Raw genomic sequence first — 17,689 nt, forward strand, 5'->3', positions numbered from 1 at the left:
GAAAAGCTTCATCTTAAAGCCCATAAGTCTTTGACCTTCCTTATCTCACTGGACTTTTGCTCCCCTTGCAGTTTATATTCCTCACACCCTGGTTTAACAGTCTTCCCCTCTCCCGACCCCACGGGCTGCTCTTGTGTGCCAGATGCTCTGCGCTTGCCTTGACACAACCCCTTTCAACGCGCTCTTGAAAAATTGCTGGCGGACTTAATTTCTTCCTGCACCATTTTACCTTAGTGTTAGCACAATTTTAATGCTTCGGTGGACTTTCCTTCCTGAGGGAGGGGACAGCAGAGCCCAGAGCCTGCATTGCCTCTGTGTCCATTAAGTTTGGGAAAAAAAGGTGAATACAGGTGACATATCCCAGTCCCCAGACTCCTTTAATAGCTCTGGGCTCTCAACACACACACCCCAAGACCATTTCATCCTTCTAATAAGCAATATCCAGAGGAAAAACTGCCTTCGGTGTGGGGCATGGTGCTGCGGAGGAAGAGGGAACAGGCTGATGCCAGACAACACCATGGGGATCAGAGCCTTCGTGTGTTGGCATTATGTTGTTCATTTTGCACTCAGACTTGCTACCCTCGCACAATTCTAATGTTTGGGGGTTTTGTTTGGGTAGGATGCTTTTAAAGAAACCACAGGTCTTGTTTAATAAAGGTAGTTTTCACTTCTACCTGGCTCTTTAGCAGCAGCATCCTCCACACTGGGCTCATCTTCAGAGACAAAAATTTAACACAAGTGTCCCAAGCTAGATGGAGCTTCCCACAATCATCGCTTTAACGCTCAGATATAAGCTACAGGTCCTTGAGATCTCTCAGCATCTCTAGTCTGGATGCAATTAACCGGAATAGTGTCCCACCACTTGTATTTCTCATTTTCAGGTTGCAAAACTGTTCTAAATCACTGCCCATCTCTCACCCCCACCACGGGGTGTTGGCAGGCACCAGCGGGTGCCCACGCGTCAGGACAAGCACCACGTGGCTGCCGTCACGCCAGAGCAGACCACAGCTGGGGGGGCCCCAAGGATGTTCATTGGGAATTGTAACGCAGAGGCCGTCACACAAACGTGACCACCGCAGATTCAGCGCGTGGCAAACAAGAGCTGTAGCCGGCCTGAATCAGAGTTGAAGCAGCAGAGGAACCGGGGATGCTGCCGGGCGCGGTGCCCCTTGCAAAGGGGCTGCAATTTGCCTTCAGAAGCTGGTGTCCTGGACGGCAGAGAGGAAAAACAGATCGAATCCAGAGTTTCCCATCACTCAAGTCACATCACAGCTCTGAAACCCTTTGAGACCCAGCCGCGTCCCCAGAAATACGTTCTCATGCGAGGGGGAAGAAAACCAGCTACAGAAACCAGATATGCTAAGCCTCCCCTCTGTGGGTGCGAGACGAGGAGCCAGCTGTCGCAACAACTTTCACCAGCTGCCTGAAAACAGACTTGTTTTGCCCCCAAATGTTCCTGCCTTGATGATGCATGGTGAGTATTAGCTGTTTCACATTAGTTATGCAATCCCCAGAGCAGAGCGCCGAAACGCTCCGCTGCCGCCTCTTACCCAAGAGACGACTTCGGGGTTACCCAAAGGGGTAACCACCCCCCTCTGCAGCTACGGTTGTGAAAGAGCCGCTGGCCCACGGGGAGCGGAGCCGCTTCTGCAGAAGTCAGGGCTGACGACATCCACACCAGAGGGTCCCGGCATCGACGGCAGCAAGGAGGAACCGCACGTCTGCTTTGCGATGCAGCCAGCTCCCCATCCGGGGCTGCCACCTGCATCTCCAGGAGCCGATGGTCCCACGGGGTGGGAAGAGACCCTGGCTGGCACCTAGGCACGTCCCGAGCAGGGGGAAAGCTCCCAGCCCAGGACGCGGCACAGGGCATTCGGATGTCGCATGCATTTATTCACTTCTCACCTGCGTCGTATTCAAATACAGACCAGCATCATCTAAAAGCCACTTCCCACAGAACACTTGCAAACCGTGACACCTCGTACGCAGCACCTTCTTCCGAGGAAGTGGGATTTAATTCCCCCACACGACAGGGCTCCAGGAAAGTCCCTTTCAACAGCGCCCAACGCAGACCCCGTGCCGCCGCGCACGTCTGCTCCCCAGCCGCGGCATCAGCTGGCCGCCGGCCGCGAGGGAGGGAAAGTGCAGCCACGGCTCTGGTTCGGGGCCGCAATCAGACCAAGTCTGTTCACGCCAGACTGATCAGACACCCGAGACGCCCGGCCCCTTCCTCGCAGCACCGAGCACAGCTGCCCGCGCGAGGCTCTCGCTGCGCAGCCCCACGGAGCCGGAGCGAGCTCCGGACTCGGGCTCCCTTGCCTTGCACAACCGGAGGAAAACACATTCGCAGCTCAGCTGACAGATCCCACCCTTTGCCGTCATGCTCAGACATTGCACAGAAGAAACAGACCCGTTTACAACCTCTTTTAAGTATGATTATTTCTCTTCCAGTGACTTGACACTTCAGCATTTCCCCTTTGAAAAACCACAGGAAGTTTGGGCCAGACTGAATTCATTTTGGCTCAGCAATAGCAGGTTAAAAATTACTCCTGTGTGCACCTCGAACCAGAGAGAGGAATAGCCGCTTTTCCAAAGTTATCTATTAAATGGAAAAAGAAAGGTTGGATTTCCCAGCTATTTTGTCTTAAGTACACTGGGATTAAAGCAAGAAACACTTCGTAAAAAGCTAACTGGCCCAAGGCAAATTCTTGACTGATGAAAAAAATCTATTATTGTTTCATGCCTTTGCTATTATAAATCCTGCTGCAAGATCTTACACCTGATCTGTTTACAGACAAGCACGATCTCGGGCAGACATCTGGCTACGCCTCCTGCACCTGATGGTCCTCCCTTGATTTCCAGGGCACCGGATCCCCTGGAGGGACAGTCTGAGCCACACAGCCGACAGCACAGCTCGCAAAGTCACCAAACCTCAGCCTGGCGCGTTTGACCGTGACGCTCACCCGGGGGGCATCCAGGCCACCAGGTACCAGGCTGCGCGGCCGCATCAGGTGCTCGCGCTGCAGAGCGCTTCGATCAGCGGCGGGGACCCAGACCTTCCCGTCCCCTCTCGCCGTGACGGGCAGCTGGCTGAGACGCATGCAAAACCCCACCGAGTTGCAGACAGTCACCTGGCAAGGGACAAGCAGAGAGGCAAGGCACCGATACACCGAAACACCAAAGAGTTTCCAGCACAGGGTAAAGCAGCTTTAGAAAGGACTCTGAAAGGGGGAGGAAAGCAGCACTCATTCTGCCTGTTGCCCTGATAAAGCTCCTACTACATCCAGGGAAATCTAGCTCCCATTTAAGCACACTTTAGTGTGATACACCCAGAAATCACAGCACAGCCAACAGCTACAGACCCAGACCGATCTGGCTCAGTAACCAGCTGCTTCGGAGGAAGAAGAGGTTTTGTATCAGTGAGTAGTTACAGCCCAATCTCCCCCCCCACCGGAGCAGACGGGTTAAATATTCTTCAGCCTCCCCAGCCGTGCAGCGGCACTCGCGGCACCAACCGAGCCGGCCCAGCTCGCCCTCGCTTCCCGGCGGGGTCCACGGACCAAGAGTGGAGCCGGAGGCCGAGCAGATGGCCGTCTCCCTTCGGGAGGGAGCGCACGCTGCCCCGAGATCGCTGGTGCTCCTTTAGCCCTGGGAGGAAGATGAGTCACTGCCCAGCCCGTGTGGGAGGAGAGCACGAAACGCTGCAAACCCCGCGCCGACTTCTCGCAAAAAGCAGTTTCCGAAGAAACTTTTAGTGCTGAAGGCTCCAGCCCCAGCCGCTACCGGCCAGTTCGGGGTTTGAACGAGGGGAAAAGAAGAAGGCACCGCTCGCCACGGGGAGCTGTCACCTCCACCTGCCCTAAGCCACCCAGTACCCCCCCCCCGGGTCCTTTTGGGGGCTCAGTCCTGCCCCGGGGGTCCCTGCTCGGTCTAGGGAAAGAAACCCCTTCTCCCCCCATGCAGCAAATGGAAGAAGACCCCGGTACCTTCACTTTCTCTCTGTGCTGGGAGCTCAGGGAAGATGAGGGATCCTGGCAGTCACATCCAACACGGCAGACGGGATCGCGAGGCAACAGCCGGAAAAGCCCCTGGGGAACCAGGTAGAGAGAAGAAACAGGCAGTTACCACCACAGCTGGATTTCAGTCTGGTGCTTTGTATCTCCCCAGGCAGATGTGCCCCCCCAGCACCCAGGGGCACCCCACCGCTCCAAGCGGTCCCCCATTTCTGGGTGCAGCAAGGGGGGACAAACCTGAGACAGGGCAGCACTGGGGACCCCCCTGACACACACCAGGAGCTGCCCCCCAACACGTGTGAGGGGGGGCAGGAGCATGGGGGGGGCTGGGGACCCCGCCCCCAGAGAGGGGACCCCATTTTCAGCCCTTGAGACCCTCTTTGAAGGAAGGGTGAGGGGAGACACTGGGGTCCCCCCAACACATGAGACCCCCAACTTGGGGGGGGGCACAGGGGGCCCCCCATACATTTACAGGACCACTGACCTCAGGGGGGGCATGGAGCACTGGGGGAGGGGGCAAAGATACAGGAGACCCACAAACTGGGGGGGTATGGGGTCCAAGGGGGCCCCCAAAACACTCACATGCCCTCCCCCAGGTTGGGGGGGGCACAGGGCAGCAGGGGAGCCCCCCCAAACCACACAGGACCCCCAAACCAAGGGAGGACATAAGGAGCAGGAACACCCCCCCAACCAACACGGGACCCCCCCAAACTGAAGCAGGACATGGGACACCGGGGGCAACCCCACACTCCCCCCCCATGGGGGGCAGCAGGTCCCCCGCATGTCCCCAGAGAGGGGGCTCCCCGCAGAGGTGTCCCCTCCATCCCCGTGAGCACCGGGACCCCCCCCAACCCACGCCCCGGTGGACACCGGGACCCCCACCACTGCCGTGCGCCGGTCTCGCGGGGCTTCCCTCAGAAGCGGCCTCGCCGCGGCCCCCCCCCCCGGCGCCCCAGCCCGGGCCCCGGTACCTGCGCTCCCGGGCGCCGCTACCCCCTCCCTCCCCCGCCGCCCCGGAGCCGCCTTTTGACGGGAACCGGCCGGCTCCGCGCCCCGCCCCTCGCGAGGCCCCGCCCACGCTCCCGCCCCCGGCCCCGCCAATGCCAGCGCCACGGCGGCTTGGCCACGCCCCCGAAGGGGCGAGGTGCCCACCCAGCCCCGCCCACCGATGCCTTATAAGGACCACGCGGCGCCAAGCCCCGCCCCCTAGGGGCGTGGCGCGGGCTGGCGGGAGATCGCACGTGGGTGCCAGCCCTGCGGGAGGGTCCCGGGCCGCGCCGGACCCCCAGCCCGGCCCGGCCCCGCTGCGGGCCCGGCCCTCCGCCGCGCTGCCCCGCGCCCCCGGCTCGCAGGGAGCCCTGAGCTCCACCAGCAGCTTCTGGGGGACCTGCGGGGCCTTGCGGGGCACGGCTTTTTGGGGTGCAAGCATCCCCAAGAGCACAGCGGGGCCGGGGGGCCTGAGCACGGTTGGGGGACCCCGCCATATTTCTCATATTTTTTGTCACACAGCAAACTAACTCCGTCTTATGCTCCTGCAGTACACGCAGGGCTCACCTCCCTCCTCTACTTGCGGAAGGACACCCCAGAGCCCTGCCAGCGCGCGCTGCAAATCCTTCATCTGATAACAGCTTTGAGAGAATTCACGTATTCTTCTGATACTTAGATGAGATTAATGAGAGAAGGAGAGCTGATTCATCCCCTGCCTCCGGACCAGAGGCTGCGAGTTAGCGGCCGCTAACGCCCCAGGTACGGCTCCAGGGCTAGAGACGCGGAAGGCCGAGGGTGGGCAGGCTCCCGGCGGAGACGTGACTGTTTGCGGCCTCCGGGCTGCTCTGGCTGCCCCGAGCGCGGCGAGACCCGTGGCACCCTCGGCGCGCCGCTGAGGCGGTGGCTTCACGGCCCACGCGGGAGCTGAGCCTCCGGGCACCGCAGCAGCAGGGGACAGTGACAGAGTGTCCCTGCAGTGCTGCCGGCTGGCCCGAGTCCCAGCCAACACGGCCTGTCGCCCACCAAGAGCTGGCCGAGCCGGGTGGCGTTTGCCACCGTCCCTCCTCCAGCCGGGTCACGAGCGCAGAGCTCGGCCACCCAAAATCACGTTCCCGGCGACGTGAGTCAAACCGGCGCGTGGGGAGTTGGGACGAGCAGGTTTGGCCGGTGTCGCAGCCCCAACCCAGAGCTGCTCGACTGCCCGGACACGTCACACCCCAGCTCTGAAAACACTCGGCCTGTTTGACAGTTCCTCACTTTCCATCCTCAGAAACACGTCGCTGAGTACGGACAGGAATCAGCAACACGCTACAAACGAGGGAGCAACGCTTCGAGCGAGCCCTTGCCGTGATGTTCCCAAGTTTATTACGTGTCCCCTAAACCCAAAACCCTGGGAAAAGATGAGCCCCGGCGCACAGCGGGGGAAGGAACCTCTCAGGCAGGGAGACAGCGAGGGCGGCCGAGGCAGCGTCACGACAGACAGCAATCACCATCCCTGAACCGCAATCAGCGCGTTCAACTGCTTTAATTTGCCCGGGGAGAACGTTTTGCTAAACGTTTTTAAATTGATTTAATGAGGCCAATCAGAGAAAAAAAAACATCTGGGAGGAAATGGGAGGTCTTTAGAGACAATTCGGCAGCACAGAACTTTTGCGGGGAGTGGGGAGGCCACGGGCAGGCGCTCCCGCAGCAGCGGGGGGACTTGGGGCTGGAGCAGCTGCACGTGCCCCGTCCCGTCACCTTGCCGCGGGAGCGCTGCCTCGCACAGGGTGGGTGGGACCGGCATTTTAAACCACCGCAGCCGTTTGCAAGGTTAACCTGTGTCTTAAACCTTAACGCAGCAGATTATCCACTGACCTCGACTCGTCTGTAGTGGTGCAATGCGCTCCTCAACCCAACGAAAGACAGCTCTGCTGCCAAACCCCGCTCTTCTTGTGTGTGTGGACCAGTTTGTGCCCGGAGCTATGAGGAAGGTTTTACGCCAATGAGAGTTTTAATCTGCACCCTCGTTGTGGCCTGTGGTGGCTTATAGCTGTTATCTGGCTCTTCCCTTGAACCCAGGCTGCTCTGTCGCAGCCTCTGCCGTGCTCACACACAGAAACACAGGGCTGGATCTCGTGCAGGTCGTTGTCCGCCAGCTCTCATCAGCCGTGCACCTTCCTGCCTCGATCCACTTGCTCACGCGCCCCGTCGCTCTGGGGCTGCGGGATAACTACGTGTTAAGAGCATCACCAAATCCCCTCTGCGTCCGCGGGGAAGAGCGAGCCCCGCTGCGGGGAGAGCCGTGCAAAGAGCCGTGCAACCAGGCTGCAAAAACCCTCCCGCGTCGGGCCGAAAGGACGCGCAGAGACACGCGGGGTCCGAAATCTTGCATTGGTGCAACGGGTGCGACGCGAACGGCAATTGCTCGTAGCGTGGGCGAGCAGAGTTAACGCTACTAAACGCTCAGCCAACAGGCCCCTCCGCGTCCAGGCACTTTGCAGGCTGGCGCGGAGCTTGTGCGCCTGGCTTTGCTTGCTTGTTTACCCCGAAACAACACTTTCTTGCAGGCTGACGACATTAAAGAGTTTCAGCTCTCATCTTGCTCAGTCTTTACTGGGAAACACCAGGGCTAATGGGGAGAAATGATGGCTCAGCAGCTGGTGCACGGCTCTGCGAGAGGGAGGAATCAAAGCCCTCCTCTGCCACAGGCTTCCGGTTCGGCCCCAGCCAAGTCATTTAACCTTGCCATGATTCAGTTTGCCCTTCCAGGACTCTGGCTGTAAAAGTCCCTAAAGTTGAAGCCATTTGCATTAAGAGGAGCGCTGCCGGGCCAGAGAAAGGTGACAGCAGGGTTATTCCCAGCGTGATGCGACAGCACGCTGCCCCCCTGCTCCGCCAGCGCTGCTGCGTCGGGGGGCTGTGCTGGGACCTGCATCAGCTCCCTGAAAAAAAGCAAATTCAACTGGGGGTGTTGCATCCTGGGACAGCAGCAACGAGGTGTCTAGAGCGGGGAGGAAAAGAGGGGAGAAGGGGAAAATCCTCCTCGGATGCTCTTCCTGAGGCTTGGTCCAGCCCCGGCCACGGGGATGGGGCTCAGCGCCCGGGAAAACATCACTTTCGGCACAAAACAAAATGGGAAAAAGCGACGCCTCCGAAAACGCAACTAATGGGAACCACTTTGCAGCTGGGAGCTGATGGGGGTAATAGGGCTGGGTGCGTGGGCAGGCGAGCGCTGCTGGGAGACGCTCGGCAGCGACCGCGCGCTCGCAGCCGCCCCCTCCGTTGGAGCCCGGAGCGCGGGACCACCTCGGACGCCTGGGTCCCTGCGCGCCTCCCTGGGAGCGACCCACCCCCAGCACAAGCGCGGGAGCCTCCGGCTTTCTCGGGGGTGACTCACGCACTCGATTCATCCTCCGGGCAGCGGAGGCTTCCCGGGAAGTCGTTGCAAAATCCGGCTGGTGGGATGAGCGCGCTGGCGGCTCCGTCCCTGGGGATTGTCCGGTGTCTAATACGGGGTTGAGCTCAGCCTGCAGCCTGTGCCTCGGGGCTCGGTGCGGGCTCTCCTCTACCTGCGCACTTTGCAGAGTCCGTCCGCGCCGGTGGTTTTGGGCAGCACCCTGATCCTGACCCTTCTACCTCCTGCCCCATAGGGTCCTAAGGGCCAGTGCCCAGCACCTTCGCTCCAGCCTGCAGAGAGCCGGTCCCCGGCTATCCCCCCGCTCGGCTCGGGAGCAATCGGAGATGCACAGCCATCCATCACTGACAATTACGGGCAGGCAATTAGCATCGTTGTGAACAGCGAGCCAGGAAACCTCCATCACGCTGGCATTTTGCTCCTGGGAAGGAGAGAATAAATGATCCATAAAGTTTCCACCAGCAGCAGAAGTTGGCAGCGAGGAGAGCAGATACAAAACAAGGCCCTGGCGCTCGGGAGGCATCTGTCTCTGGAGCATGCAAGGTTATTGGGAATATTTTCTTGCAATAAACGTTATTTTTATGGTTTTGGTTAAGCAGCTGGAGATTAAGAGGGAAAGGAATTCAGTTTTCCACTGAGATCTCACGTTTATAGCGGCAGAAAAACGACAGTTTGCACGGGATGTTGTTGATTCGCAGCGCTGCCGGGTTTATAAATGTCAGCTGGCCGGTTTGGGACGCAGCTCTGCATTATTCGTCCCCCACGTTACCCGGGGGAAGTGCAGGCCCGGAAGACCCACGTCCGGGCTCATCCTGTAGCCCAGCCTGGTCCCGTGTACCCAAAGTCACAAACCCCAAAGACCCAAACTGACCATTTTTCCTCCTGTAGACCCAAATGGACCATTTTGCCTCCTTTTTCAGAGCTGTCGGGCTGAGGACAATGGGAGGAAGGGCAGTTTTGACTCCTTTTCCCTGTAAATTTGAGCTTTATAAACTTCCCAGATGCTCCGCAGCATCACAGCGCGTCTCCGGGATGTGGTGCTGCTCATCCTCGGGCAACCGTGTTGATTGAGGATGCCGAGAAATTGCCCCAGCAATTATTTATTTGTCTTCGGAGGGGTGTGGCATGGTCCGGTGGGAGCGGATGGGACGCCCTTGGCAGCAGCCGGGTCCAGTGCAGCCCACCGCGGGCTGCGGGCTGCCAAAGCGGGGGCAAACGGGCGCTGGGTGAGGGTTTTCCAGCCATAAAACTGAAAAAAAGAAAACATTATAAAGTCAGGAGGGTTCATGCAGGCAGATGGAGCAAAGACCAAAGCTCGGTGGCATTTCTGCCAAGAGGGTTTCCAGGCAATGCGGGGTGACGCGGGCTGGGCTCGGCGGGGCTGAGGCCACTCACAGCTTCCCGCTGACCCTTGCCTTGGGTTTTTGAGGAGGCAAACTTTGCAATTTTCTCTAAAAAATTTTCTCTAAGCAGCCACTGGCGTAAGCCTCTGCTCGGTGATTTGCTGGGGCTGTTTCGGGGCAAAGCGGTGGCTTTCCCGCTTCCCGTTCGGGCAGCCGGCAGAAGGGCAGACTTGGCTCCACAACTGGGAAAGACGAATTTCACCTGGACAAGCTGCCCGGGGGCAGGAACCGCTTGCTGCCAGGGCGGCCCCGAGCATCGCTGCCACGCGCCCAGCACGTCAGCGCTCAGTGGCCCCAGTGGCCGCACGGTAACCCGGTGAACCCAGTTACTGCAAATCACATCCAAATGGAGGCAATTTCCCCCCGCTCGCCTTAAACGCCGGGTTCATTCGGGTAATTTGTCTCCAGGAGCTTTTAACAGCTGCAGAGTGGTGCGGAAAGGGCGTGCGTGACACCAGGGGGGCGGGCGGGGGGGTTGCAGTGACGGGGATCGCAGAAACACTGTGCCGGCAGCCCCCGCCACGCCGTTTTGGGGCCTGGGGCCTGGTGGAGCACCTCATGGCTCTCCCCAACTGCCGGGCCAGACCCACAGCGGCTCGGGGCAGCCCTGGGTGCTGCCGCGTGGTTCTCCCCGGTTCCAGGGCCGGACCCACGGCCGCTCGGCCCTGGCTGAGCACCGATGCACATCATGACACCTCCTGCGCTCAGGCCCGGGGCTGCCGACATCGCGGTGCGGCGCCTTATCCCGGGCGCTGAGCGTTAGACAGGCGCGCAGCGCCTTCCTACGGGCATCGCGGCTCATACTGGTGCGCGCGGCGCCGGTACTGGGGCGGCCGCCCCTCATACTGGGCCTTACCGAGCCGCCATGGCGCACGCACGCCCCCGTCCGGCCCCCGTACGCCCCGTGCGCATGCGCGCGGCGGCACCAGGCTTGCGCGTGCGCGCCCCGCCGCGGCGTAGAGCCCTCCAGTGCGCATGCGCGCAGGGACACGCCCCGCTCAGCCAATCAACCGGCCCCCCGAGCGGGCACCGCCCGCTTGGCTGCGGCGCATGCGCGTTGCCTGTCACGCCCTAACGGGTGTGGTCGTGGACACCGCCCTGCCGCTCCTCGGCGCAGGCGCACTAAGGGAGCGGCACGCCCGGGCGTGGCGTTGCGTCACCGCCTCAAGCCCCGCCCACTTACCTCCCGGGGCGGGGACTCACCCCCCCTCTTCGCTGTGCGCGCGCGCAGGGCGGTGGCGGTGGCGTCACGAGGGGGCGGGCCCCGCGGAAGCCCGCCCTTCCCACCCCCGCCCTGCGCGCGGCGCGCTTTGCGCGTGCGCCGCAGGCGGGGCGGGGCGGGGCCAGAGCTTGGCTCCGCCCGCGGCCGGCGCCCGGCGTTGTCATAGCGACGGCGGCTGCGCGCACGGAGGGAGGCGGCGGCGGCGGGTCTGAGGGGCCGGGCCTGGCTGGGGAGGGGCTTCTCTTCTGGGGGGATATTTGAGGGGGGAGCAGGTGGTTTTGGGGATGTCTGGAGGTGAGGTCTGTTTTGGGTTGGGGGGGGGGTTCAGGGGTTGCCTCTTGCTGGGGGTGCTGGGGGAGGGGGTCTCTCTTTGGGAGGGTGCTTGGGGGTGTCTCTTTTTTGGGGGTAGTTTTGAGGGGGACATGGGTCTGTTCTGGGGCAGTTCTGTGGGGGTTTGTGCCTTTTTGGGGGGGTTCTGAGAGGGCCTGGGGGGGTCTCTGTGGTGAGTGCTGGGGATGGATCTCTGTGGGGGGCTGCCTGGGAGGGGTCTCTTTTGGGGGAGGTCTGAGGGGGTGTGTGTCTCTTTTGGGGGTGTCTGAGGGGGTGGTCTGCCATTTTCTGGGGTGCTGGGGGGATATAGGTGTCTTTGTGGGGGGTGCTGGGGGGTTTCCGAGGGGTCTCTGTCTTTGCAGGGGCTGTGTGGGAATGGGCTTTGATTGGGGATCCTTGAGGAGGGTGTCTCAGGTTTTAGGGGATGGGTCCCTGGGGGGGGGAACGGTCTCTTTTTGGGGGTGCCTGAGGGGACATGGAACCTTTTTGGGGGGGATGTTTTTTGGCTGTCTGAGGGAGGTGTCCTGTGGCCAGTGACACCCTTCACATCTGCAGCTAGGGGTATGATTTCCTCATTTGCGGGAAGCAGATCGAAAGCCTCTTTAATGACCTCTAGTGCCCTTCCTATCTCTTGTCTTAGGCTATGCAGCTTTTCTGCAGCAGCTGCCATGGGTTCTCTCTTTTCCCTCTCTGCTAATAACGCTACCTTGAGACGGAGGAAGAGCGCTGCTGATGATGACGACTTACTTGATAGCCGGGATCGTGAGGAAGACATTGCCAAGTTTCCGTATGTGGAATTCACAGGTCAGGACAGCATCACCTGTCCCACTTGCCAAGGCACTGGCTGCCTTCCCACAGGTGACTATCTCCATTCAGACTTAAATACTATAGGCATGGGGCAAAAATCTTCCTTATTTAAGTGAAATAACTGTTTGTTATGGACTCTTCTTCAAAAATAATACCAGCATTGTTTTAAAAGTGCTTTTTAAATTTTGAAGTGGAGCTCATTTTTCATGCTTGTAGTTTACTTCTTTCTGTGTTGATGTATGAGGAGCATGAGTGCTTTACAGAAGCCAGCTTCTTGTCTGGCATAGCGCTGTGAATAAACTTGGTCTAGAGTTCACCAGTGCCCCGAGGATGTGATGATCCTCGCAAAGAAAAGCAACTTTGCGAGTGAACAGAGCTGACTAACATGTTCCTTTTGCTTTCCAGAGCAGGTAAATGAGCTGGTGGCTCTGATACCCTACACTGACCAGCGGCTACGTCCACAGAGAACGTAAGCGCGTAGTCTGAGTGTAATTATGTCTTTGCGAAGAGTAAATGGGGCTCTTTGTCATTTATGGCCACAGCTGAGCATTTCACCCAGTCTGCAGTCTTTCCTTCATCTAGTGTTTTTCTTTCAATCTAAGTATGCCAATAAATACAGTTTAAAATGTAACTTTAAATACTTCCTGTCAAATCCCACTGTAGGGGTGAATGCAGGAACAATGATACTACTCATAGCCTTTGTCCCTGTGCCCTTAGCTGAAGCTTGTGAAAAGAAGCTGGTTTACCAACAGCGAAAACGCTAGATTGTGGAAAACGTTACAGGGCCAAAAATGACTCTTTGGTTACTCATTACCAAACAATAAACTGTGTGAAGGGCAACGGTTTTGAGCAATTTCAGATACCGAAAATGTAAGAGCAGCACTTCTGTGTCTTTCTCAGGGAAGAGCAGATAGCTGTTATTTGTTGGCTCGGCTGAATTCTAGATACGTGATAATCTCTTGGTTGCAGATGCTGTGTTAGGGCAAAGGATGTAAAATCCTTTCCTGAATTTTAGATACACAATCTTGCAGTTGCAGGCGCTGTGTTAGGGCAAAGGATGTAAAACCCTTTCCTGCCTCTTCTAGGAAGCAGTATGTCCTGCTGTCGGTGCTGCTCTGCCTTCTGATATCGGGGCTGGTGGTTTTCTTTCTGTTTCCGCACTCTGTCCTCGTGGATGACGATGGCATTAAAGTGGTTCAAGTTTGGTTTGACAAGAAGAACTCCATTGTCGTTCTCGCCATCACGGTAAGGTTTTGGCTTGTCTGTTTGCGAAGGGATTTAGCTGCTGAGCTGTGAAAGAGGCCTCCCCTACTCACGTTTCCCCTCTTTCTCAATACAGGCCACATTAAGGATCAAGAACTCCAACTTCTACTCGGTTACAGTGACCAGCCTGACCAGCCAGGTGCAGTACATGAACACTGTTGTTGGGACCCAGCAGATCACCAATGTCTCCAGCATCCAGCCGCTGAGTGACAAACTGGTATTAGTTTTTTGTTGCATGGTCTGGGGCTCTATAACATACACTATTCGTGTCACCGGGTATCAAAGTTAGGCAGCGTTGTGAGTTAACTTAATCGTAACCTATCTATACCCAAAGCTTTGGTGGGTGAAATAGTCTTAGCACTAGAATTGGCTGGTGTGCACAAAGCACAGACTAAAGAGAACCTAAAGTAGGGAAGATTCCCAGAGGGGTGGTTTTAAACTGGTACTGAGGGAGTCTCCTGGGTCACTAAAGCTGTCTATGAACGCATTTTTCTTTTACCTTTGCAGGTGAATTTCACTGTGAAGGCAGAGATGGGTGGACCGTTCTCTTATGTGTAGTAAGGATTTACTGTTTCTTCTGGATAACTGGGGAGAGGGCAGGTTTAAGCTGTTTTAATTAGAATTCACTCTGGAAAAGACTTGTTTTTCTGCTATTTTATGGAAAATAACTGTTTACTGGAAATGACTTGAAAGGTCACTTTGTGAAGAGTGTTTTTGGGCCATGTCTCCAGTTGAGTTAGCACAATCAGAAGATACCTGGGAAACACAGATGTCTCTGAGATTTCTCTTGTGCATTAAACCCTGCTTAGTCTCTGCTGACCTCCTTCTTTGTTTTGGTCTCTTCCAGCTTCTTCTGCACGTTACCCAAGGTCAAGGTACATAACATAGTGATTTTTATGAGGTAAGTTGTTCTCTACTCTCTACTCCTGACTCGAAGGGGAATTGCTGCTGCTGCAGCAAACCTATGGTCCAGCAAGAGATTCGTGCTTGGCAAGCACCCAGCCTTGCTCATTGTGCCAGCTTTAATTCATGCCAGTTGACACAGTTGGGTGAAAAAGATGGAAAATGGGGAGAAGACAGCAGATCAGGATAATCTGAGCTCTCTCATGACTAGTCATGTGCTTAGGTGCACTTGTTGAATGAATATCTGAGAAGATCCACTGCTTTTGAGGGAGAAGAGGAGTTTTTAAACATAAAACCTCCTGGATTTTCATATTTTAGTAGAGAAATCCCTGGTGTTGGTCCCATCTCCTCTAAATTGCTCTTCTCTCTCTCAGAACATCAGTGAAGCTCTCGTACATTGGCCACGTGACCCAGAGTGCCTTGGAAAAGCACCATTACGTGGACTGCAGTACCAACTCCACAGCTTTCCCGGAGCCTCCGCCCCTGCCGATGCCATCAGCGCGAGGGGTGACCAAAGCGAAGAGCAGGCCGTGAGGACACGGACGATGTTTCCTGTGGGAGGTGGTTGTGCAGACGGATTTCCCATGTGAAGTGCGTAGCTGTGGGAAGGACCATGAACTTTCAAATGGAAGCGGAAGGATTGCTGGGAACTCTGGGAAATCCTGGCAGAGGTCTCTGGGTCCATTTCATGCTATTCTGTGGGCAGCTTGGCTGAACTGCTGGCCTGTCCCCAAAATCTGTTTGAGGTGTTCACGTGCAAGCAAACAAGCCCCTTCGTGAAGTGAGGGACCTGCTGGGCCTGCCTTCATCTTCAATTCCAAAGAACAAGTTTTTGGTAGGGGACTGGGACTCTGAAGCACCATGCCTTGCAGTCCAAGGGTAAAACACTGAGTTTAATTTTGCAGCTGTTTTGAAGCTTAGCACTGTTTCTGGTCTTTTCAGGGCAAACTAATTAGTTCTGCGCAATTAATTGTTGCGTCCTTTGTTCAGTGGCAACACATCAGCAGATTTCAAAGCAGGACTTGATAAAAAGGGATAGTCTCTTGCAGGGGATGTGGAGATAAGGCGTTCAGGCTTTATCTGTGCACATGTAACTTCCATTAGATAGAAGGAAAAGGAATCGAAACCATCAACATGTGCCACTTCTGTTGCACAGATTTTGCTTGCTGGCAGCAATCTGAGGCTGCCGAGAGCAAATCGATACCAAAACTAGTCTTAATGAAGACAACCTCAGGAAGCGCAGTGCGGCTGAGGGTGTGCTAAGGGGCTGCACAGCTCGGACTTCCTCCCTCACACGTTGCTCCGAAGCCACTGCTCGCAGCATACGCAGCGTCCGACAGCTGCGAGTTCCTCTCCCTCACTCTGCACTTGTGCCTGCTGCTTTCCCGAAGATTTGGGACGGATCTGTGAAGGGACAGTATTGTAGAATGCTATTCTTTATACTGCTGCGTGTTTTCCCCCTAGGAAATGATGTGTAAAGACTAAATATGCAAGTGCTGCTGTGTTGGTTTCCTTTTAGCGCCCTTCAGGCAAATTAGTGCAGATTTAAACAGATTTGGGGCAAGCTAGCATGAGTTTCTTGTTTCAAAGGCTTGCCTTACAGGAGCCCTTTGTTCCAGAAGGATTGTATCGAGTACATTCTTAAATAAACCTGACGTTAAAGTTGAGCACAGCACCCACTTTAGTCCTCACTACAGACTTCTTGCACCGTTTGCAGCTCAGAGGGTTGCACATCCTACTTTTGCCCTTTATAGTTTTTCTGGAACTGAATCACTGCAGCCTCCTGGGAATGCACCTACGTCCTTCCCTGGCTGTCCCTCGCGAGCAAGGTTGTGCTCGTGTGTGTGGGTGTGTGTGGAAACAAAACCCAAGTAAAGGCTGCAGAGGAAACCATTAAGATCGTGGTGTTTTTTTCAGTGAGGGATACTTTAATTTGGGTGAGTGTGGGAAAAAAAATACATGTTCTTTTTTTAAGAAGTGGCACTTCCGCCTAGCAGAATTTCTAGAACTGAATTTACATATTAAAGCTGAATTGTATATTATCATGTGGTGTCGTTTGTGGGAAACAGAAGAGAAGCTGTGCGTTCCTCCTTTTGAAAAACTAGTTCCTAACTCTGGGGAGAGAAATGGAGAGTCTTGCCTAGAAAAGTTCATTTCTTAAGCCTCTATCGTGGCGGCAAAGGCAAAGCTTCCCAAAATACTAAGGGAATCTACTTGTGTTGGAGGTATCCCTCGCTTTGAAGGGAGAGCTGGAGCTGGACACCAGGGGTGTCATGACTGGAGTTTGCCTCTGTGCTGGGCCTGTGGGATGGTCCCTCTGGGGTCTTGCATGTCTATTTTGCACTGTTCATTGCTTTTCCTTTCAAAGGAGAAGGGCCGAGAAACCTGACCAGAGCTGCAGATCTTGCAGAAACGGTGAAGCCGTGGTCCTTGCAGAGCCTCTGTGTCCACCTGGAGCAGCTTGGGCCGATACCAGGATACGCAGCACCAACTTCTGTGGCTGTCACACTGCTGCTGATCGCTGTGATTTCAATCACAAGCTTCTCACATGACTTTCCTAAAACCCTAATTTAGCTCTCGCAATTATGATGAGCTGATTTCTTTTTAAGATGAGGAAACAACCAACTATGTTCTCTATCAATCTTGTTTTTTGAGCTGTTGGTTTCCTGCCTTTCAGTCCTGCTGGGCTTGGTTCCCCTTGTGGGGTGGCACATGATGTCCACGAAGGGTGGTGGCAGCCTCCTGCTCCCAAGTTACCTCTTATCTCCGGCAATAAGTGATGTTCTCCAGTTCCTTGTGCAACCGGTCATTCAAAGCGACCTGCTGGGGGGAAGTGGGAGACAGCCCTGGGGTTTACTGGTGATACTGGGGGCTTGTGAGGCGCCTGCGTTGGGACCCTCAGTCCTGCCGCGTTGGGTGACCAACGCTGTGCGTTGGGCTGGTGGTGTGTCAGCAGCCGAGAGCCGGAGCGCTGATAATTAGGGGTGCCCTGTGGGTCCTGTGGCAGAGCACTTGGCCTTTTAAAGGGCATTTATTTTGAAAAATCCTTCTTAATCCTCCAATCCTTTTTAATGAATTTCTTCTGCCAATGTTTTTAAAGAGCCCGATGTGGTAAAGGCCGTTTTGTGTGCTTTAACGGGGGGGTCGCTGCCCCGTTGCCAGCTGCGAGCATTCAGAGCCATGGTGTGGGCCCCGAAGTAGCATTTTTAAGAGGTGTTTCTTTTTTATCCTTTAAAGCCATGTTTTTCTTAATGGAGAACTGCAGCGTTTGTGTTGTCAATTGATGCAAAAAAACCCTTGGGCTTTAACAAAAAGCACTGCTGTGCATCTTGTAAACCTGAGTCAACAGCTCCCTCTTTGACCA

At 56.1% G+C, this 17,689-nt stretch overlaps 2 protein-coding genes and 1 long non-coding RNA gene across 7 annotated transcripts in view; 1 reads left to right on the plus strand and 2 right to left on the minus strand.

The window, feature by feature from the left end:
* VDR (vitamin D receptor) overlaps positions 1–5,057 on the minus strand; it is a 36,542-nt gene extending 31,485 nt beyond the window's left edge. For 2 of the 3 annotated variants that reach the window (XM_064498736.1, XM_064498735.1), the window contains exons 1-2: positions 4,985–5,057; positions 3,987–4,088 (exon numbers count right to left, since the gene is read on the minus strand). Coding sequence is in view for 1 of the 3 variants with exons in the window: in XM_026119541.2 (XP_025975326.2) it covers positions 1,551–1,672 (122 nt within the window). In the remaining 2 variants the exon portion in view is untranslated. Of the gene's footprint in view, positions 1–1,550; positions 1,688–3,986; positions 4,089–4,984 lie in introns of those variants that run through there. The other variant, XM_026119541.2, reaches the window with a different exon arrangement.
* A 1,449-nt stretch (positions 5,058–6,506) lies between these two features.
* On the minus strand, positions 6,507–10,712 carry LOC135323847 (uncharacterized). 2 transcript variants are annotated; one of them, XR_010385370.1, is made up of 3 exons: positions 10,657–10,712; positions 8,384–9,646; positions 6,507–7,924 (listed from the first exon to the last, which is right to left on the minus strand). It is a non-coding gene; the product is annotated as an uncharacterized LOC135323847 (long non-coding RNA). The 2 variants fall into 2 exon arrangements; XR_010385369.1 differs by having other exon boundaries at positions 6,507–9,646.
* A 391-nt stretch (positions 10,713–11,103) lies between these two features.
* Positions 11,104–16,367, plus strand: TMEM106C (transmembrane protein 106C). 2 transcript variants are annotated; one of them, XM_064498760.1, is made up of 8 exons: positions 11,104–11,228; positions 11,993–12,210; positions 12,565–12,628; positions 13,245–13,404; positions 13,499–13,639; positions 13,930–13,979; positions 14,270–14,323; positions 14,700–16,367. In XM_064498760.1, exons 2-8 carry the CDS (start codon positions 12,021–12,023, stop codon positions 14,857–14,859), a joined length of 819 nt encoding a protein of 272 aa, XP_064354830.1. In that variant the 5' UTR covers positions 11,104–11,228; positions 11,993–12,020; the 3' UTR covers positions 14,860–16,367. The 2 variants fall into 2 exon arrangements, with proteins under 2 accessions (XP_064354830.1, XP_064354829.1); XM_064498759.1 differs by having other exon boundaries at positions 11,162–11,316.
* The last annotated feature ends 1,322 nt before the right edge of the window (positions 16,368–17,689 follow it).

The sequence above is a fragment of the Dromaius novaehollandiae genome, chromosome 28, assembly GCF_036370855.1.
Source record: "Dromaius novaehollandiae isolate bDroNov1 chromosome 28, bDroNov1.hap1, whole genome shotgun sequence".
Classification (NCBI taxonomy): domain Eukaryota; kingdom Metazoa; phylum Chordata; class Aves; order Casuariiformes; family Dromaiidae; genus Dromaius; species Dromaius novaehollandiae.

Excerpts from the sequence above, each read along its gene's own strand:
- TMEM106C (XM_064498760.1), top strand. The coding sequence starts at position 12,021 with ATGGGTTCTCTCTTTTCCCTCTCTGCTAATAACGCTACCTTGAGACGG. Across the intron at positions 12,629-13,244 it reads CGGCTACGTCCACAGAGAAC|GAAGCAGTATGTCCTGCTGT; the intron begins GTAAGCGCGTAG and ends TGCCTCTTCTAG. Across the intron at positions 13,980-14,269 it reads GGACCGTTCTCTTATGTGTA|CTTCTTCTGCACGTTACCCA; the intron begins GTAAGGATTTAC and ends GGTCTCTTCCAG.